This window comes from Ctenopharyngodon idella, chromosome 15 (assembly GCF_019924925.1).
Source record: "Ctenopharyngodon idella isolate HZGC_01 chromosome 15, HZGC01, whole genome shotgun sequence".
In the NCBI taxonomy this organism is placed as follows: domain Eukaryota; kingdom Metazoa; phylum Chordata; class Actinopteri; order Cypriniformes; family Xenocyprididae; genus Ctenopharyngodon; species Ctenopharyngodon idella.
The window spans coordinates 8,161,423-8,187,859 of NC_067234.1; the positions used below are offsets into that span (position 1 = coordinate 8,161,423).

The 26,437-nt window shown below is 37.1% G+C and overlaps 1 protein-coding gene across 7 annotated transcripts in view; it reads left to right on the forward strand.

Annotated features, from left to right (window-relative positions):
* mre11a (MRE11 homolog A, double strand break repair nuclease) overlaps positions 1-24,970 on the forward strand; it is a 152,219-nt gene extending 127,249 nt beyond the window's left edge. For 6 of the 7 annotated variants that reach the window (XM_051862116.1, XM_051862122.1, XM_051862118.1 and 3 more), the window contains 8 exons: positions 11,543-11,716; positions 11,962-12,021; positions 12,106-12,292; positions 18,634-18,717; positions 19,407-19,468; positions 22,748-22,815; positions 24,462-24,549; positions 24,645-24,970. In XM_051862116.1, coding sequence (XP_051718076.1) covers positions 11,543-11,716; positions 11,962-12,021; positions 12,106-12,292; positions 18,634-18,717; positions 19,407-19,468; positions 22,748-22,815; positions 24,462-24,549; positions 24,645-24,689 — 768 coding nt within the window. In that variant the 3' untranslated portion in view covers positions 24,690-24,970. The other variant, XM_051862123.1, reaches the window with a different exon arrangement.
* The last annotated feature ends 1,467 nt before the right edge of the window (positions 24,971-26,437 follow it).

A 26,437-nucleotide genomic window follows, 5' to 3' on the forward strand; every position in this document is an offset into this window, starting at 1 on the left:
AGTTGACTCAGAGTCAATTAAACGAGTCGTTTGTAAAACGAATCCCAAGCCGTTTCGTTGTGACATCACAACAAAACATTAGCATATTGCCCGCCCACTTATTGCACGCGCAGAGGCCAGGGAAAAATTCATAGTTTTGTATGTTATGTTGTGTAACGTACACCCTGGTCTGTATGTCTCCTGCTAACCGGCTAACTCACGTTTCTGTAGTTCTGCTATTCAGATATGGGTCCAGTATTGTCTAAAAATGTGTTTATTAATGCAGCTTGTTGGTCTTATTACTGGAGTAATGATCAAGGATGGAGAACGACTTTTTTTTACAAAGTGTAATGCATTATCAGTTATTCACGTTTGTGCTCGGCTAATGTGGGAGTTTACAACATACAAAACAAACTGTTTTTTTTCCTCTGCATTTTTATTATTACAATAGAGTGGAGCTCTGTATTGTAATAGGATGTTAAGATGCTAGTCCACGTTAACTAGTTGAAGTATTCTCTTTGTAAACAGTAAACACCCCTTGTAATGTCAAACAATGATATAGCCATTTTTCTTTGTTAATAGTTATGACGAAGAAACGTCATATAGAAACGTCTTACTCCAGTCGTAATTGCGAATCAGTTTCTGGTTGGTCAACTACTTCAGACATTTCATCGTAGGCTCGAATTGATACAGTAAAATCGATGCTATCTTTTCTGTCCATACATTGTATACAAAATGTCTTGCGGATTGATAGCTGTCATTCAGTTATAGCAATGGGCGAGCGGTGCGCGGTGCGCGCAATAGACCAATCACAAAGGTTTGGGCCATCTGACCAATCAGAGCAGTGTAGGCTCACGGAAAGGAGGGGTTTAGAGAGACTGATTCTCTGAACTGCTTCAAACGAGTCATTTACAAAAGATTGATTACTCAGGCGAAATTAAATGTATATTATGAGAAAATGAAAGTGTTTTTTGAACTTGCATGCATTTAAACCTATTGTAGGAGACTCCCAAAACAATATTAGGAACCTTAAAAAAAGGTGATTAAATGATAAATTCACGGATAAAATATAGATAAAAAATAAAATATGGCTTAGTACAAGCATATTAGGCCATGTGAATGTGGTGACACAAATTAAATCAAAAATTAAAATATATATGGAGAACAGTCATAATGGGGAAGTAAGCCCCCAAAATTATGGGATGCAGCCAAGGCGGTATTACGGTGTAAAATCATTTCCATTACCACAGCCCTGAAGAAGGCAAGAGAACTGCGAACTGAACTGAAGAATCTTGAAGATGAATTACAGCGTCTAACAGAAACATGCAATTAGCAATGATTCCCAGATTCTGAAGCAGATTAAAGATATTAAAATTAAGATATATGATATTTACAAGGAGGATATAGAGAAAAAACTAAAATTTCTAAAACAAACATTTTATGAAACAGGTGTGAAAGCAACTAAATGATTAGCATGGAAACTCAGAAAACAACAACGTAAGGCAACAATCTATAAGATACCAGGACCCTGTCTCAGGAGGCATGTTGTATAACCTGGATAAGATTAAAGAGGCATTTGAATTATATTACAAATCCCTATATTCACAACAGTCACAGGTAAATAGTGATTCAATTAAAACATTTTTAGACTCTCTTGACCTTCCTTCTATTGGACGGAATCAAAAAAAAAACTTCACGAAAAATTACACAGGAGGAACTAGATATAGCATTAAATAATCTTAAGAATAATAAAATGCCTGGTAATGATGGTTTGCCTTCAGAGTGGTTCAAAACATTTAGAAGAGAGATTTAACCACTTCTTATTACGTCATTTAATTGGACCCTTAAAGAAGCAGTTATCCCCCTTTCTTGGAGGGAAGCGATTATTTCAATTATACCCAAAGAAGGAAAGGACAAAACCATGTGTGGTTCATAAAGACCTGTATCAGTTTTGAATGTAGCCCACAAGTTATTTGCCTCCATTTTAGCGAAAAGACTTGAGACGTTTCTACCTGATTTGATAGATGTAGATCAAACAGGGTTTATTAGAGATCATCAGATAATCATGAGATCATGATAATATTAGAAGAACACATCACAACAAATCAAAAAAGATCACATTAAAGCAACTTTAGTTAGCTTGGACACAGAAAAGGCATTTGATTATGTGAACTGGGTACATTTATTTCAGGTTCTACTGAGATTTGGTTTTTCAGAAAAATCAGTCAGAAGTTTCCAATCCCTGTATTTCAGGCCAGAAGCTAGGATTAAAATAAACGGTGGCCTTACAAAAAAGATAAACTTAGAAAGGGGACTCGACAGGGGTGCCCTCTTTCTCCCTTATTATTTGCAATTTATATTGAGCCTCTGGCCAAGGCAATAAGGGAAAACAATACAATTGGAGAGATTACTATTAATAAAGTAGAACATAAAATGGCATATGCTGACGATGTGTTAGTTTATCTTTCTAATCCAGATATATCACTTCTTAAGCTATTTGACTTTCTTGAAGAGTATGGACGGTTCTCGGGGTATAAATAAAACAACTCAAATGTTGTCAATTGGTTTCAGTCCAATAAAAGAATTTAGACAAATATTAAATATTAATTGGAATCAAAAATCAATTAAGTATCTGGGTGTATGGTTAAGATTTAACAAAGTTACATAAAAAGAACTGTAATATAATCAGTGGAAAAATTAAAGAAGATTTTAAGCGTTGGTCTTCTCTACCACACTTGGATTGAAATGAATGTACTTCCGAGACTGTTATACCTCTTCCAATCACTTCCTGTGGAAATACCACATAAAACAGTTTAAAAAATGGGATAAACAAATCTCTAGATTAATTTGGAATGGAAACAAACCAAGAATTAGATATAAAACATTGCAATTGGAGAAAAGTAAGGGTGGCATGTCACTCCCCAGTTTGAAAGATTATTATTATGCCGCTCAGCTGAGACCATTGGTGTGTTGGTGTGATTTAGAGGTGGAGACAAACTGGAAGGAAATTGAAAGTGAGTTTCAGGGGATACCAGTTCAAGCTCTAATAGGTTAAAAGAAAAAAATTGTACTTTTCAAAGGAAAATTCAAAATATTAATCCAATAACTCAATTTACTTTGAAAATTTGGTTTACAAAGGTAAAGGAACTTCACTTGGATAAACAAATCCAGATTTTGGCATTTCCTTATTACCTGATCAATGGAATAAAATATGTACTATCCCACATACCTCAACAAGCTCAAGAATATGGCGCGAGTTTTGTTGGAAAAATCTAACTCGCTTTTTTATCACACCAAGACTTTAGGAATTATAAACGAGAACCTCTTACTCATGTTGGAGGAACTGTGAAATAGAAAAAGCCCATTATACACACATTATTTGGCAATGCCCATAGGTGAATAGTTTTTGGGAGGTTGTATGGTTTACTATTAATAGTATTTTCACTCTCCATATACCAAAATCATTTTCTGTTTTATATTTGGGAGATATTCCAGATGAGGTTGGAAAAGATGACAAATATTATTTAATATTTTACTGGCAACAAGTAAAAAGGCAATAACATGGGGATGGTACAAGGAAGACCCACCTACGAGAGAAGACTGGCTCCAAATAGTAACAGAGGTTAGAGAAATGGAAAGACGCAAATATATACTTCGACTGCAAATGCAAATCTTTGAGAACAAATGGAGGAAATGGTTAAGTTCCTCTGTGGTTTAGATGATTGTATTTGTAAATGTATATAAGTGTTTACTGATATATTGCACTGGTGAAAGGTTTATATTTAATATATAACAACCTTTGTTATATATATGTGTAATATAACCGGTATATATATAGATACACCGATCAGGCATAACATGATGACCACCTTCCTAATATTGTGTTGTTGGTCCCCCTTTTGCTGCCAAAACAGCCCTGACCCATTGAGTCCCCTGAAGGTGTGCTGTAGTATCTGGCATCAAGATGTTGGCAACAGATCCTTTAAGTCCTGTAAGTTGCAAGATGGGGCCTCCATGGATCAGACTTGTTTGTTCAGCACATCCCACAGATGCTCAATTGGATTGAGATCTGGGAAATTTGGAGGCCAAGTCAACACTTCAAACTTGTTGTTGTGCTCCTTAAACTATTCTTGAACCATTTTTGCTTTGTGGCAGGGCGCATTATCCCGCTGAAAGAGGCCAACCGGGAATACCGTTTCCATGAAAGGGTGTACATGGTCTGCCCTAGACAGTATTGGTCATTACCAAAATCATTTTTTATGTTTTTGTTATGGTTAATCCACACCAGTATGTTTAAGCTCTTTAGTCACAGTAGTGATTCTAATGCTAAAATATAATTATTGTTGGGATTTAATGAATTCAAAGATAGATTGCACAAAAGTTTCATCAAGAAATATTTAGCTTCAGCAAGAAATATTTTATTTGATTCAACAGAATTTATTACACATACTCTTTTGGACCATGAGGGTGAGTAAATGATGACTGAATTTTTTATTTTTGGGTGAACTATACATTTAAATTTTTTTGTTACTATGGAAATACTAAATTATTTTTTAATTAAATCATACTCTAAAAAAAGAAACTAAAACTGCCAGTAGGTGGCGGTAAATGTCTTATTGATTAAGTCTTTGAGTCATTAATTCATTTGATTCGTTCAGTCGGCTGATTCATTCAGGAGTGAAGTAAATGGTTCTCTTTATGAATGGTCCATTGAATCATTAGGCTTGTTCGACTTGAAGCGGCGCTGCACAGACCGATTGGTGCATGACATCAAAGTAACGTGAGAGCGATTAGAGAACAGATGGCTCTGTATGCTTTTGAATTGCAGTAGTTTAATGTCATACACTGATCGGTTTGTGCAGCGCTGCACACAGTCCAACATGCGTAATGGTTCACCCGATTCATTTAAAATGCGGATTCTGAAATGAAATTCTGCTATGTGTTGCTTGTAGACAAACAGTTCTGCCTTGTCTTTATATTTTCCTTGGCAAAATGAAATTCAAATAATATTTATTTCCTAAACATTAACAAATTTTCAATAACTTAATTATACATACTACTTTATAAAGAATTTAGAATATTTCAAGATTTACTTTAACTTTCTGTATGTAAATTAACAATTGACTAGGTGTGTCACTGAATTTTAGCATGAAATAAGAATTAGGATAGCTGAAACCTTCTTAAAGGGATAGTTCACCCAAAAATTATCCCATGATTTACTCACCCTCAAGCCATCCTGGGTATATATGTCTTCTTTCAGACACAATCAGAGATATATTTTGTCCTCCAAGGTTTATATATTTGTTGTGAATGGCTGCCCAGATTTTGACAAGACAAAAAAAAAATGCATCCATCCATAAAAAAAAAAAAGAATCCATATGACTCCAGGGGGTTAATAAAGACCTTCTGAAGCAAATCGATGCGTTTGTGTGAGACAAATATTCTTATTTAAAACTTTAGAAAGTAAAATAATGAGCTTCCAGCAGGACAGCCATATGCATTCAGCGTACGTCCAAAAAGTGTTAACTTCCGCATGATGTTCTACACTACACCATGATGTACTACGTGTTATAGCGTAGTACATAGCGTAGTACGTCTTGGCGTAGTGTACTACATCGCGGAAGTTAAAGTTTTTTGGACGTACGTCAAATGCGTATGGCTGTTGCCCCGGAAGCTCATTATTTTACTTTATAAAGTTTTAAATAAGGATATTTGTCTTACACAAACGCATCGATTCGCTTCAGAGGGCCTTTATTAACCCCCTGGAGTCGTATGGATTAATTTTTTTTATGGATGAATGCTTTTTTTTTTTTTTTTTTTTTTTTTTTTTCAAAATATGGGCAGCCATTCACAAACATATTTTTAAATATATCTCTGATTGTGTTCGTCTGAAAGAAGATAGTCATATACACCGAGAATGGCTTGAGGGTGAGTAAATCATGGAATAATTTTCACTTTTTGTGAACTATACCTTTAATGCAGTAAAACAATTGTGACACCAGAATAAAAATATTCATGATTCTGAATCTGAAAATACAGAATTGTACTATACATATAAATAATGTAAACCCTTTTTACTGGTAAAATCAGACATTTGGCATTATCAAGACCCACAAATATTGCCCCATTATATTCAACATTATATTCAACATTAATTATAGTAGTTTAATGTAGTACTGTTACTGAAACTCTGTAAACTTTCATTGTTTCTAATGCAGCATTTCTTTCAGTAGCTTAGTCGTATAGGGTCTAACATACATGTTATTGATTTAGATGATTTAACAAGTTTAGACAATCCTTCCTCTCATATAGCAATGAGTGAATGGAATTTTTCCTCAAGGACACTACAGTGCACTGTCTGATGCAATAATGTAGTAGACGGTTGCATGGTTATAATTTTCTCTCTAATATCATCAATATTGCAAGTGAAGAAGTTGGTAAAGTCATTACTGCTGTGCTGTTTGGAAACATCAGAAATTCAAGCTTTATTTCTTGTTAATTTAGCCACTGTATCAAATAAATACCTAGGGTTGTGTTTGTTTTCTTCTAAGAGAGTTGAAAAATAAGCAGATAGCCGTTTTTAAGGCCTTTCTGTATGCAATATTGCTTTCTTTCCATGAAATGTGAAAAACCTCTAGTTTTGTTTTCTTCCAGCTGTACTTTATTTTTCTGGCTGCTCTCTTGAGGGCCCGAGTGTGCTCGTTGTACCACGGTGTTGGACTATTTGCTTTAATCTTCTTTAAAGGGATAGTTCACCCAAAAAATTAAAATTATAAAATTATATTATTTACTCACATTCAAGCCATCCTAGGTGTATATCACTTTCTTCTTTCAGCCAAACACAATCGGAGTTATATTAAAAAATATCCTGCCTTCTCCCAGCTTTATTATGGGAGTGAATGGTGCCGTTTTTTATTTTATCCCAAAAAAGCACATCCATTCATCATAAAAGTAATCCATACAGCTCCAGGGGGTTAATAAAGGCCTTCTGAAGCGAAATGATGAATTTTTGAACGAAAAAATATCCATATTTATAACTTTATGAACCGTGGGGTGAAGGTGTTCAGGGTTATGCTGGTTACTGCATGATGATTGAAATCGCAAAATGGCCTTAAACAATTAACTAAATAAACTGTGAAAAGGTTATGTTTTCTAATACGTCATAGACGGAATGGTCCAGAGAGCGTGGCGCCATCTGCAGGACAAAGCTCAGCCAAGATGGTGGAATCTCTGATCAGAGCTGTACATTTTTTAAAAATCTAATAGCAACGGACGCGTTTTCCATGCGTTTTTAGACGCGACATATGAACGGTCCCTTAAAAGGGTTCAAAATGTTTCAAAACACCAAATGCGAGTAGAATCAGCGTTGAAACGTGTTACTCACCCGATAACTTTTTTATGAATGATGGTGAGAATTTAATATCATAAAATTCGCAACAGCTGTGATGTAATTATATAAATATAAGCTAGTCTGAGGTGCTGCATGTTTGCTGTAACAGTATTATGTTTTCTATTCATCATTAGAATCGTTTATAATTCTGTTGTTTACAAAGAAGTTTCTGTCACATGATCCTTCAGCAATGCTGATTTTCTGCTCAAGAAACATTAACTATTTATTATTAATGTTAAAAATGCAGTTTTTGCTGCTTAACATTTTTGCGGAAACGATGCCATTCAAACATTTGTGGTAAGATTTAAAACTTTAATTCATCATACCTTAAAGTGATGAAAGGTGATGAAAGACAATCACAATTAACAATCAATTAAAATGTTACAAAATATTTCTGTTTAATAAATGCTTTAATAAATGTAATATTTTTGATAAATAGCAAATTCAAAGAATCCTGAAAAATAAAATGTATCACAATTTCCACAAAAATATGAAGCAGCACAACTCTTTTCAACATTGATAATTGTCAGAAATGTTTCCTGAGCATCAAATCAAGTTGTAATGATTTCTGAAAGATGTGACACTGAAGACTGGAGTAATGATGCAAAAAATTCTGCTTTGCATTGCAGGAATAAATTACATTTTATAATATATTAAAATAGAAAACATTTTTTTAATTTGTAACAATATTTCACAATATTGCTGTTTTTATTGTATTTTTGATCAAATAAATACAGCCTTGGTGAGCAGAAGAGATTTATTTCAAAATAATTGTTTCCAGGTTTTTGGCAGGTACTTTAATAATAACAATTATATTAATACATTTACTATATTATATAATATATTAATAATTATCATAATTACTAAATGCTGCTTTTAGTTTTACAGGACAATAGTATGTATTATTACAATATAAGATATATCTTTTAATGTGATAAAATATTTTTTTTTTTTTAAATAAGAAGTGCCGGGGGCGTGGCCAGATTTTCCTGCTTTTTTATCTCTAACTGATCACATGCCTGCTTTATTAAAGGCATCTGTATTTTTCGCCGCTAGGGGTTGCTAACCTCTTCAAAACAATAACAAAGGCAACAAAGATATAAGGAATGAGGACATTTCATTCTACCGAACTATTCGCAAAGCTGAAATACTACTCATACAGGTCAGTTTATTTGACAAATTAAAATTGTGAGGTAACGCAGCGCTGTTTCACTTGGTCTAACGTTACACTATCATACTAAACTGCATTTGAGTGTGTTGAAAGTTGTAATGTTATTCTGTTTATTAGTTTGTTGGCTGTATGAGCCACGCCGATGTTGATCCTCGTTTTATTTCTCCTTTTGTCCCAAAGTTTGCTCTCCATGGTCCATAATGTTTGAATGAAACAACAACGGCATGCCGCTAGATGTTACGCAGCTTTCCACGTCTGTTGCCATGGTGACTATGCAGTACAAGCGAAACCATGGATAACGCAGATATTACGTCATTGACAGGCGACAAGGGGCGGGCACTATTTAAAATTGTGAATTTCTTTGAATTTACAAATTCTTGGAAACATTTAGGATAATGTAAGTACACAATTGAATGAAATATATAACACTGTGCAAGTGGTTTTTGGATATTTTAATATAAAAATCTTACATATTGTGCCTTTAACACCCTGGAGCCGTATGGATTACTTTTATGACGGATGGATACCATTCACTTCCATTATAAAGCTTGGAAGAGCCAGGATAATTTTAATATAACTCAGATTGTGTTTGGCTAAAGGAAAAAAAACATATACACCTAGGATGGCTTTAGAGTGAGTAAATTATGGGATAATTTTTGGGTGATCTATCCCTTTAAGCGTAAAGGAGCAACTGTGTCTATGTGCTGGAAAAGAGAGAGTCAGTATTTTTTTTGTTGAAACATCAAGTTCTTCTAAGCTATCTGGTATGATGAGGAGATGAAAATGATCAGGAAGATTATTTATAAAGCAGTCTTTAGTGGTAGAAGTGATAGTTCTACCATATTTGTAACAGAGTCAGTTTTGCAGCCTTGACTAAATTTAGTATACACGAGACTAGATAGTAATCTGAGATGTCATCGCTCTGCTGCAGAATTTCAACTGCATCAACATCGATTCCGTGTGACAATATTAGCTCTAAAGTATGATTACAACTAGGGATGCACAATACCATTTTTTTAAGGACCAAGTACGAGTACCGGTATTTTTTTTCTGGTACTCGCCGAAACCGATGCCTATGCATTTGTTAATTTCTCTCTCTCTCTCTCTCTTTTTTTTTTTGGTGATGTTGCAGTTTTCCAAGCACAACACAGTGAGACTAATGAATGTAGGACAGCTTCTTCATTATTTCTTTAATGAAAAAAGTAAAAATTTTGATGTGCTTGTCACAAACTTAAAGAACAAAAATTTCACTGTGTCCAATAACCTTCAAAGGGCATAATTACCAATATATATAATTGTTGTTATATAAAAAGAAATGCACAAACAAATTACAAACAATACAACAAATACTATAGAGATACAAATTAAATAAACTTGTTTTTCAGATACAGTAGGTTTATTTACCATGTATACATTTATTTAACATCTTTTGTTGTTTTTATTAACATTAATCACAAATATAGGCTACGGTCCCTTTAAGACCGAATCCATGGATACTGACACACATCCTGTTTTCACCCAAATGTTTACATCCACTTAAGCCATAACCGACTTTACTTCTGTGATGTGAGGCAGCTAGCACATGTTTGGTTTAGCCAATCTGTCTGCTTCCTGACCTTGGCCCCATTTAGTCAGGGTTCAACTCTAAGACTGTGTCATATTACTAGAGAGAAGAGCGGCACCATCTTTTTTTAAAAGGTCAGGTCTTCCCCAAAAAACATTTCCAATTGTCTATGAACTACATTATATATCTCTGTCTATATTATTCTGCGAACACCACTTAGACAGCCAGCTATTGAGTGATGACAGTCTGCTAAGTATCTCATCACTCCGGCGAACAGGGAGGGAGCCAGAGCATATTACAGTGTCTGACATCATACTTGTGAGTTCACAAACCTCTTTAATGTTAATTTTTCACACACCTCTTTGTTAATTTTAGTCGAACATCATTAGTGCTGACATGAATAATAATCTTAGAGTATTTACGATTAGCATTAGCCATCACTTTTAAATTTGCTTTGATGTCAGGTGCTCTGGCTTCTGGCAAATGTGACTATGGTGGCTGATGTCTCTATATTCACATTCCGTGTAATTGAATCACCAATAACTAGGAAACTTTCAACAGGATTCTCAGTGGGTGCATCACTGAGTGGAGAGAACCTGTTTGATGTTATAATCGGAATGGAACAGAGTTGTTTTGTCCCCTGACTTTGCCATCTCACAGTCACCCATTTCAGATAACAAAGGTCTTATATAACCATGTCATTAGAATTTAAAGGGGGTGTAAACCTTTGAAATTCCATTTGGTAGGAAAATATTAATCATTTAAACCAGGGGTCTCCAAACTCGGTCCTGGAGGGCCACTGTCCTGCAGAGTTTAGCTCCAACTTGCCTCAACACACCTGCCTGGAAATTTCTAGTATGCCTAGTTAGACCTTGATTAGCTGGTTCAGGTGTGTTTAATTGGGGTTGGAGCTAAACTCTGCAGGAAAGTGGCCCTCCACAACCGAGTTTGGAGACCCCTGATTTAAACAATAAATCAGATTGACTTGTGTAGTTAAGACTTTTTTGCTCATTACTCGTTAGGGAGGAAAGCATTGAACCAAGGCAACTGTGACATTCATGCTGGAAAAGTTAAGATTATGTAAACAATATGTTCAGAATCATCAATCAGACTTAATTCCAAATAATAAAAAAATGTGTCCATGTAAATGTATCTACTGTGATGAACAGAATAATGTCACTACTAAATATGTTACCCTACCCCTACAATCTGAAACCAACTGTTTGTCTTGGGGTAACACTAGCTTGGGCGTCTGTCCGTAATGTGCAGTCTGCAAAGTATTTTTGTTTGTTTTTAGAAACTGATGGATGAGCATATTGAGTGTAGTAAGTTTAGGAAAAACTATATGTTTAATTTTGTTTAAAATAGTTAACATGAAATGTTAACTGCCCACCGTTAATATTTCAGCATGTAATGGTGTGTTTTTCTGTACGTGTAGAATGTGCAGTTGTCTTTGTTGACGGAGCAAGGCATGGGAAAGGCAGTGCAGGAGTTTGTGGATAAGGAGGAGAAAGATGCTATTGAAGAACTCATAAACTACCAGCTGGAGAAAACCCAGCGCTACCTCAGAGAACGACGGGTGGAAGCCACAGAGGAGAAGATTGATGAGGAGGTAAGAGGAAGACCACCTCAAGTAAACAAGGCAACCAATTTCCAATGCCTAAAAGGTGGCCAGTTTTAGTTCTTTACCAGCGCATGTGCGGCCACTGTTGGTTTCTGAGAAAATGTGTTAAGCAAACTACACAGATTAAAAACTCCATTACCCCCTTAAACAACGTTGCCTGTACCACTTACCAAAATGAAACTGGTGATTTAAATGAAACATGGTCTGTCACGTTTACCTACATGTGTCTTTAGATTCGACAATTTCGAGACTCAAAGAGAAACACCACAGAAGAGGATGAGGAAGTTCAAGAGGTCTGTTTTTATCTTTTTTGCTCACTATACATATCATTCACTCTTTTTCACATTCATTACCCCATGCCATTCATTCTGTTTCAGGCTATAATCCGTGCAAAAGCTCGTAGTAAAACTGTGAGAGACGATGACCTCAACCTATCAGATGAGCCAGCTGACATTGCTATGGAGTCTGATGAAGAGTCCACATCTGTTCCTCCGATCAGTGGAAGGGGGCGCGGCTCCAGAGGAGGACGAGATCTTAGTACTAGCAAAAAAGGAAGAGCGAGAGGTATCTACATATTCGCAGAGACAGAAACAATTTCTTTGATATACAGGTGCTGGTCATATAATTAGAATATCGTGAAAAAGTTCATTTTTTTATTGTAAATTATTTTAAAAAATGAAACTTTCATATATTCTAGATTCCCTACATGTAAAGTAAAACATTTCAAAAGTTTTTTTTTGTAAATTTGTTGATTAGAGCGTACAGCTAATGAAAGTCCAAAATCCAGTATCTCAAAATATTAGAATATTTACATTTGAGTTTCATTAAATGACCATCCCTACAGTATAAAATCCGGGTATCTTTTGTTTTTTGAAACCACACTAATGGGGAAGACTGCTGACTTGGCAATGGTCCAGGAGACAATCATTGACACCCTCCACAAAGAGAGTAAGTCACAGAAGGTCATTACTGAATGGGGTGGCTGTTTACAGAGTGAAATATCAAAGCATATTAAATGCAAAGTTGACTGGAAGGAAGAAATTGGGTAGGCAAAGGTGCACAAGCAACAGGGATGACCGCAAGCTTGACAATACTGTCAAGTAAAGCCGATTCAAACACTTGGGAGAGCTTCACAATGAGTAGAATGAAGCCGGAGTCAGCACATCAAGAGTCACCACACTCAGACATCTTCAGGAAAAGGACTACCAAGCCACTTCTGAACCAGAGACAACGTCAGAAGCATCTTACCTGGGCTAAGGAGAAAAAGAACTGGACAGTGAACAGTGGTCGAAAGTCCTCTTTTCAGATAAAAGTAAATTTTGCATTTCATGTTGAAATCATGGTCCCAGAGTCTGAAGGAAGACTGGAGAGGCACAGAATCCAAGCTGCTTGAAGTCTAGTGTGAAGTTTCTGAAGTCAATAATGATTTGGGGGGGCCGTGACGTCTGCTGGTGTTGGTCTATTGTGTTTTATCAAGTGCAAAGTCAATGCAGCCATCTTCCAGGAGATTTTGAAGCACTTTATGCTTCCATCTGCTGACAAGCTTTATGGAGATGCTGATTTCCTTTTCCAGCAGGACTTTAGCACCTGCCCACAGTGCAAAAACCACTTCCAAGTGGTTTGCTGACCATGATATTACTGTGCTTTATTGGCCAGCCAATATGCCTGACCTGAATCTATGGGATATTTTCAAGAGAAAGATGAGAAACAGTCGATCCAACAATATACAGATGATCTGAAGGCTCAATAGTGCCTCAGCAGTGCCACAGGCTGATCACTTCCATGCCACATTATATATATATATATATATATATATCACAAATATATATCACAAAACCTAAATTGTGAAGACACATCCTTTTGAGCCAAAAATGTGGACATTCCTTTGTAACTAAAAGGTTTGGGTATTCCAATAATTTCAAACCTTAAAGGTCACCTATTATGGCCCTTTTTACAAGATTTAAAATAAGTCTCTAATGTCCCCAGAGTGTGTATGTGAAGTTTTAGCTCAAAATACCCCACAGATAATTTTTTATAGCATGTAAAAATTGCCACTTTTTGGGGGTGAGCAAAAATGCGCCGTTTCAGTGTGTGTCCCTCTAAATGCAAAGGAGCTGCTGCTCCTGGCCTAAGAGGGCGGAGCTTCAAGAGCTCATTCTCCAGGATCAGGATCAGGAGTCAGGAGGCACTAATAATGTCGGAAACTGTCAGTAACAGTGTTCCGTCTGAACCGGATTCGGACAATAATGCATACAGAGCCAGAGAATATATGCTGCATGGAGATAGAACAGGTATAGTTTAGTTTAATTACGGTTATAACTTATGTTGCTTTTATCCATTATTAGTACAAGCCTGTTGTAGCAGACCCCGTCCGAATGATGGTCAAAACTTTACTAACGAGTTTTATGATGTTTATTGTACTTCACACAAAAGATGAAGCACCCGTTTTCTCTCTAGAAAATCACTGTATGAGCTTAATAAAACACAGTGCAAGAAGTGTGCATTAAAATATTATCCATAAACTCTCTCTCTCCCTCACATTATCATCAACATACACAGCGAATTACACTTGTTACAATTAACCCTCTGGGGTCTGAGGCTGATTTGGGGTCCTGGAGTAGTTTTGACATGCCCTGACATTTGTGCTTTTTTCAGTTGCTTATATTAATGACAAAAATCTCATTACACTGTATTCAGCAGAAACTAGGCTACAATAATATGTGAGCAACAATTATGGACACGTTTGTATTTTTGAGAGAATTACGTATATGCATGGTTTCTGAAAAAAGAAAAAAAATAAGTCACTGAAATAAGGCCTCAAAACACATACTAAACATTTTTTCACAAGACTTTTGGGAACTGTATATTTTAGTCTAGAGTTTTTGCTTCACAATGATGTAAAAATCATCCTGCCTGCTCAGTCATATAAAACAATGTGTTGATTTTAAATTTCTAAGACACTTTTTGTTTAGGAAGGCCATATGCGAGGATGCGTCCCAGATAGCAAAATACACTCGGGCCAGTTCCTGTTAGATTCTCGCCTGCCGGAGACTTACCACTCGGCCCGTTTCTTTCTGCAGCGATCGGGCCAGATGCCTGTGTACTCACTGCCCGATTCCGGCCCGAATCAATCGGGCCAGACGCGGCAGCCGTTACCATGCCGACACTGCCGCAATCGAGCTGGTATCGGGCCGTCGCAAATGCGCACAGCGCGCCAGAAACGGCCCAGCCCTGTTTATATATCTACCATACTGTTCATACATTTTTCATTTAAATTTGATACCCAGCCAAAACGCTTACTTACATTAATTATATTACATAAATAACATTACTTAAATCTATACAATCATCACATTATTATAAAAAGCAATTAAATCCATTTGAAAAGAACACAATTGATCTGGTTGGCATGAAAACGTTTTATTTACAAAACAATTACAAAACTATATTACATCAAATAACAGCAGTTATACAATTATTGTGAATAAAATAATTACCACATTTTGAAAAATTATACACAGCCCTCCTTCAGCCCTCTTCATCTGCTTCACTTTGTCCCACACACCACGTCCAATGGGACAGGGTGGACGAACAGGTCTACTCAGTTCCACCACCTGGAAATTCTCTTCTGTCTCTTGTCCCTGCAATTACACCTCCTTTGAACATCATGACCTCACTGTCACTAATCCAGTTAAACTTCATCTTGTTGCCATTTACTGTCCACCTGGTCAACTAGGCAACTTCCTGGAAGAGTTTCCTCTTTTCTGGAGAACGGCACTCTATTGGTAATTCACAGTGACTTCAACATCCACTTAGACAAACCTCAAGTGACTGACTTCCTTACTTTTCTGGCTTCATTTGACCTCATGAAACAGCACACCCCTGCAACACACAAAGCGGGCAAAGAATCATAACACTGCACCACTACATCTCTCAGACCACTTCGTTTTCCGATTCTCTATCAATTTGCCTTTGTTCACAACTGACCCCTCCTCTGATCTCATTTCATTGCAACCTCCGCTCTCTCTCCCCTACACGCTTTTCCTCTGTGGTCTCGGCATCCTTCCACCCAACTAACCACTTCTCTTAATGCCAACGAGGCAACAGACATTCTTTGAGTGCTCCACACTACCATCCTGCCTTGATGATATCTATCCTCTCACCTCCAGACCAGCATGTGCAACACCCTCCAGCCTCTTCACAGATGCTCTTCATGACCATCAAACCAAGCTCAGAATGCTGAGAAGAAATGGTGAAAGACTAAACACCCTGCTGACCTGTACCATTCTCTCCTGTTCTTTTTCTCTTCTAGCATTTCTGCTGCCAAGATATCCTAATACCAAAACAAAATCAGCAACGTCTCAGACACCCGGAGACTATTCAGAACATCCTCCTCTCTTCTCTGCACCCCTCCACCTCCTCCCACTTCTTCTCTGACTGCTGATGTCTTCACCACCTACTTCACTGATAAGGTGGTAACCATCAGCAGACAGTTCTCTACTCCACTCTCCCACACCCACTCTCCCCTTATAGAGAACAAGGTCTCAAGTTCTCTGTACCAGCCGTCCTACAACCTGTCCCTTAGATCCAATCCCCTCTCACTCACATCAACACATCAAAATTTCCCACCACATTCAAGCAGGCTCAGATAACTCCACTCCTCAAAAAGCCAACACAACCCCACAGCAGTTGAAAACTACAGACCAGCCTCTCATCTGCCTTTTCTGTCAAAAACGCTTGAAAGAGTGGTGTTCGATCAGCTCTCTGCTTTTCTTTCACAGAATGACCTACTTGATGACAACCTATCTGGCTTCAAAAGTGGACATGGAGACCACCCTACTGACCATTGCAGAAAGTCATCTGTTCTTACTCTGTTGACCTTTCTGTGGCCTTTACACAGTCAACCACCAGATCCTCCTGGCCTCCCTCTCTGACTTGAGTATCACAGGAACCGTACTTCAGTGGGTTCAGTCATACCTCACTAGCAGATCTTTCATGGAGAAGAGGGGTGTCTGAGTCACATCAGCTAATCACTGGTGTGCCTCAAGGTTCAGTGTTCGTTCCTCTTCTTTTTTCCATTCACACAACCTCCTTGGGCACGACCATAAATGCACATGGCTTCTCCTGCCACTGCTATGCAGATGATACACAGCTCTATCTTTCACCTGATGACATCACTGTATCAGCTCGTATCTTTGCCTAATTTTCAGACATCTCTGCTTGGATAAAGGAGCATCATCTGCAGCTCAACCTTGCGAAGATGGAGCTCATTGTAATCCCTGCAAACCCATCAGTTGACCACAACATCATTGAGCAACTGGGGTCCACAATACTAACACCAACCAGGACAGCAAGGAACCTGGGGTTTGATGACCAGCTGAGCTTTTCCACCCACATCTCAACAACGGCCCAGTCATGCAGTCAAATTTAAAGTTTTAACATTGGCTTTCAGGGCTACCACTGGAACAGCTCCCAATTACCTCAACCCACTATTACAAATGAATGCTCCGTCCCGCCAGCTCATGACACCGAATGAGCAATGTCTTGTTGTTCCCTCACAACAGGGCAAAAAGTCACTCTCCAAAACCTTCACTCTCTCTGTTCCTTTCTGGTGGAATGAGCTGCTGACCTGCACCCGAACTGCTGTGAACATCATCTCTTTTAAGAAGCAGCTGAAGACGCACCTTTTCCGCAAGCACTCAACGACCTCACACTCTTAATCCAAAGCATACACACACACACGCGCGCGCGCGCACACACACACACACACACACACACACACACACACACACACACACACAAACACAAAATCTCTGCATTTCTTCTCTTCTTCTCTAGCTGGTTTCCTCAGAATCTCTGCAAGTGATGTGTACTATGGGTTTCATACATCATAGCCTATGTCATAACCTATTTGCCTTATTAGTAACGGTCAAAGTTTGTCTTGAAATTAACTTTTTAACTAGCCAGCCAATTTGGCTACTAAATGTTTAAGTTAACAACCATTCAGAACTTCTACTAGCCAAAACAAAAATACCAGAAGTAAACCAGATTATCAAAATCACTGCTTAGATTTGAATAGATTTATTATTAAATCTGTAACTTTACATTAAGGCTCCATTAGTTAACTTGTTAGTTAATAAAAATACAGGTCTTCATTGTTAGTTCATGTTAGATCAGAAACAACATTTGATTTTAATTATGTATTAGTAAATGTTAAAATGAACATTAACTAAGATTAATGTTCATGTTAACTAAAATAGATAACTAATGTTAACTAATGTACCTTATTGTAAAGTGTTACCACTGAAGTGTAAATATGATTCTGAATCATTGAATGGCTTTCAGTTTTATGACAGTCAGTTACTGTTTGTGCATACCATGAAAATAAATTAAAAAAGAAATAAAAACAAAATTCTGTGACTACTGAAAACAGCATTTATTTAATTCTAATTTAGACATATAGCTCACTCCAAAATTAATGTTTAATTGCAAACACATTGTAGATAAGTGGACAGGCTGTCAATTCATAGTGATCAGCTGTTTCCTCACAAAAGTCAGCGTAATGAAATGTGTACTGAAGCCTTTCCTCCATTGACATCCATTCAAAAAAGAGGCCACGCCTCAGACATCTCACAGGTATCACATACCAGTACCCAGGTTGTACACTAAGAAAACAACGTGTTCGAATTTTAAAGATATGACGCTTCTCATCCAGTGTGCGACCCTCTTTACACTTTGTTTTGATAATCTTGAAAGCTCCTGGTTGGAGGACATAATTTATAAATCATAACCCATCAAATTGGCTAGTGAGTTGATGCGTATTACACCATGGGCTGGTTTGCATTTGATAGGTTGGGGGAATTCATTTCAAACCCTGCCTGCAATGTCTATTTTAATGTGTCCAGGTGCTGCCTCAAAGTTGGGGCGGGGGGGACGTGCACAAAAAGGATCTCTCTCAAGTCCACTAAAAACCAAGTCAATAATGGATGGTAAGATAACACCTGACACTTGAACACACACAAGTGGTGTTGAAGTTCAAACCAATTACACATTAAAGAGTGCAAGTAACTCTTGTGGCACCTCAGCTGGTGCACTTAAAATCACAACCACATCCACACTCCATGTCTTTCTAATCTCCCTAACCTCCAAGTTTTCATGTGACATCACCATGTGAGAGTCCAGTGAATACTTTGTCCTTGAGGCATTGAGCCATTCTTTTAACCAATCCTTCTGTTGTGGTTCCCTTAACTCAAACTTAGAATCATTCAGTTTCTTTTATTCTCTGTTTCATTCCTGTGAGAGCTTCGAGGTTTATTTTAAATGATGTGAAATGGAAGGTGTAAACTGCAGCCTCAGGTGTTTTACGCATTAAAAGAACGCATTAAAAGTCTTCTGTTTTCAGTTAAAAAGGTGTCATGTAAGCGGCCCCTAAGTTTAATGATTTTTTAATTGCTGAATAATTAATGATTATTACAATGGAAGTGATTCAATCAAAAACTTACTTTAGCTTGATAACTTTTCCTAGAGCTGCTGTAAAGCCAAAACAATCTCTGTCCATTAATTTTCCTTTTATCACTGTGAAGCTGCTTTGAAACAATCTGTATTGTAAAAAGCGCTATATAAGTGAAGATGACTTGACTTGACTTTTGTTTTGTTTTTTTTTTCCTTCTATTTACAGCCTTCCAGGTTTCAACCCAGAGGACCTCTCGTGGAAACACATCGAAGTTGTATGCTGAGGAGGTATACGCGCATAGGGTACAACAGGGCTAAAGGCACACCTTAAGAAAAATGTGCTTTTCACTACTCCCGTAGTATGATTGCAGAAAAAAATATGTTTTTATTGAACATTCATGGAACAACAGATTTTGCGTAGAGAAAAAAAAAAATCATAAAAGTGGTTTGTTTATTTAAAAATCTTATAAATGTATGAGGTGGCGAGGGTGTCTTTTACTGCACACATGAGGTAAAATGCTCACCAGCATGGGGCAAAAGGCACAAAGTATTGTTGATACAAATACTTACAATATCTCACAAAAGTGAGTACACCCCTCACATTTCAGCAACCATTTTAGTATATCTTCTCAAGCGAAGCGACAATACTATAGAAATGAAAAAAGTGTATATACTTTAGAGCAGTCGATGTGCTGCTTGTATAGTAGTACAGATTTACTGTTCTCTAAAAATAACTCAACATACAGCCATTATTGTCTAAATAGCTGGCAACAAAAGTGAGTACACCTTAAGTGAACATGTCAAAACTGTGTCCAAAGTGTCAATATTTTGTGTGAGCACCACTGTTATCTAGCACTGCCTTTATCCCCCTGGGCATGGAATTCACCAGAGCTGCACAGGTTGTTGCTGGGATCCTCTTTCACTCCTCCATAACGACATCACAGAGCTGCTGGATGTTAGACACATGGCGCTTCTCCACCTTCCGCTTGAGGATGCCGCACAGGTGCTCAAATAAGGTTCAGGTGTGGAGACATACTTGGCCACTCCATCACCTTCACCTTCTTCAGCAAGGCAGTTGTCATCTTGGCGGTGTGTTTGGGGTTGTTATCATGTTGGAAAACTGCCGTTTGGCCCAGTTTCTGAAGGGATGCCATCATGTTCTGCTTCGGAATGTCACAGTACATGTTGGAATCCATGTTTCCCTCAATGAAGTGCAGTTCCCCAGTCCCAGCAGCACTCTTGCAGCCCCAGACCAGTATGCTACCACCACCATGCTTGACTGAAGGCAAGACACAATTTTCTTGGTACTTCTCACCATGGCGTCGCCACACATACTGGACACCATCTGAGTCAAACAAGTTTATCTTAGTCTCATCAGACCACAGGACATGGTTCCAGTAATTCATGCTCTTGGACAGGTTGTCTTCAGCAAACTGTTTGCGGGCTTTCTTGTGAGCCAGCTTCTTTCTGGGACGACAGACATGCAAACTGACTTGTTGCAGTATGCGGCATATGGTCTGAGCACTGACAAGCTGACCTTCAGCTTCTGCAACCTCTAAAGTAATGCTGGCAGCACTCATGCATCTGTTTTTTGAAGCCAGCTTCTGCACCTGATGCACAGCACGAGGACTCAACTACTTTGATTGACCCTTGCGAGGCCTGTTCCGAGTGGAACCCGTCTTGGAAAACCTCTGTATGACCCTGGCCACTGTACTGTAACTCAGTTTCAGGGTGTTACTGATCTTCTTATAGCCTATGCCATCTTTGTGGAGAGCAACAATTCTAATTCTCAAATCTTCAAAGAGTTCTTTGCCATGAGGTGCCATGTTGAACATCCAGTGGTCAGTATGAGAGGATTGTACTCAAAGCACCAAATTTTAACTGCTCTAATACAAGACACGCACATTTCTATGGTCCTGTCAAGCAGACAAAAACATGAACATGATGAATAGGACATGTGGCTTTTCTCTAGTATTGTCCCTTGAGAAGATATACTAAAATAGTTGCTGAAATGTGAGGGGAGTACTCACTTTTTTGAGATACTGTAAGTGTAAATATATTTTTATTGGTTAATACTTGTTCGAAACAATCACTTTAGCAAATTTTTGTTTCATTTTTAATTATTTTTGTTCAGTAAATACACTGTCATTAAAATGTTCATAAAAATACAGAAACAAAATCATTTAAAAAGGTAAAGATTCTGAAAGCATTGAATGAGATCCCAAAATAATTAAATATACCTGTACAGTAGTAACAAATAAATTATATTTTATTATATTATATGAAATGATCATCATATTTTTACATATGATGTTTCCTTATAAATATGGTGATTATCTCTAAGGTGGACACCCAGCCTAATGATATTTACCATCTGAATCTAACCATATCATGTCAACACATGAAAAAGTCAGCCAGCTTTTTATCATGTTAATTATTGTGCATTTAGCCCCAACAGCAGGGGTGCCTTTAACCCCAAATACCATACTTTTATATATTCTTCTGTTATTGAAAAACTGTTGCTTTAACTAACTTGAACAAAACTGAAAAACATTAAGACCTTTGTCTCAAAATATTTCAAATATTTTAGTAATTCAAAATATCAGTAATTTTATCCATTCTCATTTGCTACATAAATCAACCTAACCCTAGCCCTAATATTTAATAAAAAAAATAAATAAATAAATAAAATATTATCGAATTAGTGCAGAATCAACTTTGTGTTGCTGTTCGCATTCTCATCAAAATCAGCCAAATTTCCACGTGCATCATCAAAAGCGGTTGTTAAGAAAAGTGCTGAGCTGAATTTTTGTGCCATCTAGTGGTTTAAAAGAGAATAAAGTCAAATGTGGCTTTTGCCTCGGTGTGCCTTTAGCCCTGTTGTACCCTATATCTGCATGTCTTTGACTGTTAAAAGCTAAATGATAATTCTGTTAACCCTTTTATGAGGATACACAATGATGATAAGAGATATCTACTTTTTTTGACAAGTACAATTACCTTGTTTAACCAAGTCCAAATCAATTTCCTATTTATAAAAGAAAAAGAAAAAAAATCATTGAAGCTTTTAAGTCTAAGCCCACAACAAATTGACTTCATTAAGCGTGCTGGGCAACCACCCAGTAGAACATTACAATAATTTAGTCTTGAGGTCATGAACGCATGAACTAACTTTTCTGCATTTGTCATTGAGAGCATATGTCATAATTTAGGTATATTTTTAAGTTGGAAAATGCGGTTTTTCAGTTTACCAACATTCTTCGAAATGTCTTCTTTTGTTATGGAGATTTTTTTTTTCATACAGCTTTGGAATGACACGAGGGTGCGCAAATGACAGAATTTTAGTTCACCAAAACCCCATTCAGAAAAAATCTACAATCATAACTATATTTGGATAGTGTATGTAGCTACAGGTACCAGTTTCTGTACAGAGATTTTTTACAAGAGAAGAGACTGCATAGGTCCTTCACAAGATTCAGGATGGGAAAGTGGTCTTCCTGTTCTGTGATATGTAATTTGGTTTCATTTTGACTTTTGTTTATTCTTCTTTTCTTTCTCTGTGATCAGATCACCATAGAGGACAGTGACTCAGATGAGAATGTTTCATTTTTAAAATGTTCTAGGTCAAAACAAAAGTAAGTGCTTTACATGTTAACATTTGCTTTGCTCTTTAGTCTTGCTCTGCCAGGTCATTCAGGTTAACTGGCATAGATGAAGTTTGCTCTGATGTATCGGAGACCGATAAAAGAGTGAAGAAATAAATGTTTAATAAATGAGTCGGTCGATTATTTGTATGACTAAAAACTGTGTCAAGTGTTGCAAAAAGCATTAGTTCTGTTTCATAGATTGAAAAGAGCTTTGATATTATGCAAACTGGCAATAGAAAAACCTTTATTAAACTGTCATCTTCTCTTAAACACTTGTATAATGCTTGCAGACAATACAATTTAACAGCATAAGTTATTCACATCTGTATAGACAGGTTTTCTGGATTCAGTTAAGTAGAGAAACCATAAGACTGAAAAGTTAAATACTGTAAATTCTGTCATTAATTACTCACCCTCATGTCGTTCCACACCCGCAAGACCTTTGTTCATCTTCGGAACACAAATTAAGATATTTTTAATGAAATCCGAGAAGTATATGACTCGTCCATAGACAGCAATTTAACCGACACTTTCAAGGTCCAGAAAGACACTAAAGTACGGTGACCGGGAGGGGACATGTTCGGTTCACTTAGTTTGTCGTGGCCACGACATATAAACTCGTGGGAACATGATAAGAAGTCGTGGCCACGAGATCATTTTGTTATGAGATGTCTTTTGCCACGAGATGTCGTTCCCTCAACATAATGAATACGTGGCCATGAGAAAAATATATTGTTCCCTCACCATATGATCTCAAGGCCATGACTTTAAATCGCGGAGCCACAACATAAGGATGTCGTTACCTCGACAAAATGATCTCGTGGCCACGACTTATTATCTTGTGGCCATGACATATTATTATGTTCCCACGAGTTTATATGTCGTGGCCACAACAAAACTAAATGAACCGAACATGTCCCCTCCCCATCACTGTACTAAAGACATTGTTAAAAAAGTCAACATGTCTCCAGTGGTTCGACCTTAATTTTCTGAAGCAACAAGAGTACTTTTTGTGCGTAAAAACAAACCAAAAATAACAACTTTATTTAGCAATCTCATCTCTTCTGTGTCATTCTTATACATTGTTTACGTCCAGCGCTCCCAGGTTCTACATCAGAACGCTGGCATTATTGGCCGGCTCCTCCGTCCGCATCACACACATCGTGGTGCTCACATGATCAGCTTTGGCCAATACTGAGCCGGCATTCGGACGTAAACACGGAAGCCTTCACTATGCTTACTGCTGCAATTACATAAGGATAATGACAGGGAAGAGAAGAGATTGTTGAATAAAGTCATTATCTTTGTTTTGTTTTTGCGCACAAAAAGTATTCTTGTCGCTTCATAAAATTAAGTTAAACCACTGCAGTCACGTTGACTGTTTTAATGATGTCTTTAGTACCTTTCTGGACCTTGAAAGTGTCAGTTAAATTGCTGTCTATGGACAAGTCATATACTGTACCTCTTGGATTTCATCAAAAATATCTTAATTTGTGTTCTGAAGATGAACGAAGGTCTTATGGGTGTGGAACGACATGAGGGTGAGTAATTAACAACAGAATTTTTTGGGTGAACTTAACCCTTTAACTATTTAAAAAAAATAAATAAATCTTCCATCTTTGCTTAACCAATAGGCTGACTTCATTAAGCTCCAGTAAGAGAGGCTCCCAGAGTCAGAGCCAGTCTTTAAAAGGAGTATGCTTTGATGATGACGACGATGAGGTAAAGTTAATGTGCACTGATTTTTTTTTTTTTTTTTTTTTTTTTTTTTTGGGATTTGTTCACAAATTTATCTTTACCATTTTTTCTCCTTTCAGGATGAGTTTGATCCATTCAAGGGGTCAAGACAGCAGCGCAGATGAGGAAATAATTCCAACTGCTTGTATAGTCCTAAATAATCCTCTTCTTTTTTCCCTCAGTGCTTCCACAGTTTTTGCAGATATTTGAGTAAACTAGTTTGTTCAAGGTTTACATGCCTACAGTTGTTTTAAAAACGTTAAATGCTGAATGTTGAACATTTCTGTCTTTTATACTGGTCTTTTATTGTCCCAAGGCTTTACTTGAGGACATGCATCCATGTGTGCTTATCAAAGCAAAAGTATGTTTATGTCTATTCCATGCCATTAAAACCATAAACATGTCACTCTTCTTATGTGTACATTCAGGAAAATAATTGTTGCTACAGGGCAGAATATTCTTGTATTTGCTGCTGACAGTTCAGACAGGGGGAGTCATATTAGTTTGTTTTATCAGTTCAGTGTTAAGTGTGTTTGTATATCAACAAATATATTTTTCAGAAAAATACTGCTACAACAATCAACCCCAAACTCATATTTCCCCTGCAAGTATGTTAATCAGTGCATCTAAATGTCTACAGTCTGTATTTAGGTTAATATAAACATGTGCAGTCACACAAAAGCACTGAAATATTGCTATAAATTGCAATGACACTTCCTCCTCTGACTTTCAGGAGGTTTGTGTTTTTTGTAATAACCTTGTTGGTAGACTCATTTAAAATAATGTAATTGTCTGGTTTTTGCCAGGTTTCTCTCAAACAAACCTTATTTAATCATATAATTAACAATAAGTGCTTTTGTAGAATGGGATCTAATCTAGTTTAAAAACCAAAGCTTAACAGGTGTTATCTGTAGTATATCAATTTGCCTTTAGTTTGACATGTCTCTAAATTATGACATTATTATGACAAGTCTCTAAATTATGATATCTAGATGACAAAGTCTTTATGTGCTAAAATCAGGGGTGTGTGGACCGCAAGCACCCTTCTGAAACCTAAAATGACAAATGGGACACCCTGCGGTCTCATGGACTTAACGGATACACGCACCCGGCAGCCATTGTTAGTCCATAAGTCTGTAAGTCCACAAGACCGTAAGTGCATACGAAGTGTGCCATTTGGGACAGGGCCTCTATTAAAATGCAGAAAAAAACGTCCCATTGAGTATTTGTATTGTAGGCTATATTTATATCATATGATATAGTTAAGCAATCACAGAAAGAATGCCGTTTTCCCCCCAAATATCAGCAAATACTATACTGATTTTGTACAACAGTTTAAACAATGAGTTCATTTCCATCGAAAAAATTTCCAAACAAAACCACAGCCAAACTGTTCTCTGTTCAACACACAGCGGTGTTTCATTACTTAATGAATCAGTCCATTTTAACGAATCGGTTGAATGAATGATTCAATGACTCGAATATATAAGAAATAAGAAAGTCAAATACATGTAAATGCCACTTCAGATGCAGCTTCTGTGTTTCCTCTGCATTGCAAAGACAGATTTAGTTGATACTGATTTCATTTGATTGGTAACAACCTAGTGTCTTATTATTCTAATTTATTGATTAAATGTAATAATGTGACATAATAAATTATGCATAGGCTACATTTAATTAGGTAAGAAAAATTATGAAGGTAAAAATGCAGATAAAAGGTAAAAATCAGTTTCAAAATTTAATTTTTGCTGCGAACTAGCCACCGCACAGAATATGAAGAATAACACAAACTTAAGGAGTTATCTGTCCATGGCAGCCCTAAACCTGCCAAAGTACCAGCACAATAACACACTCAGCAAAATATCTGATCATC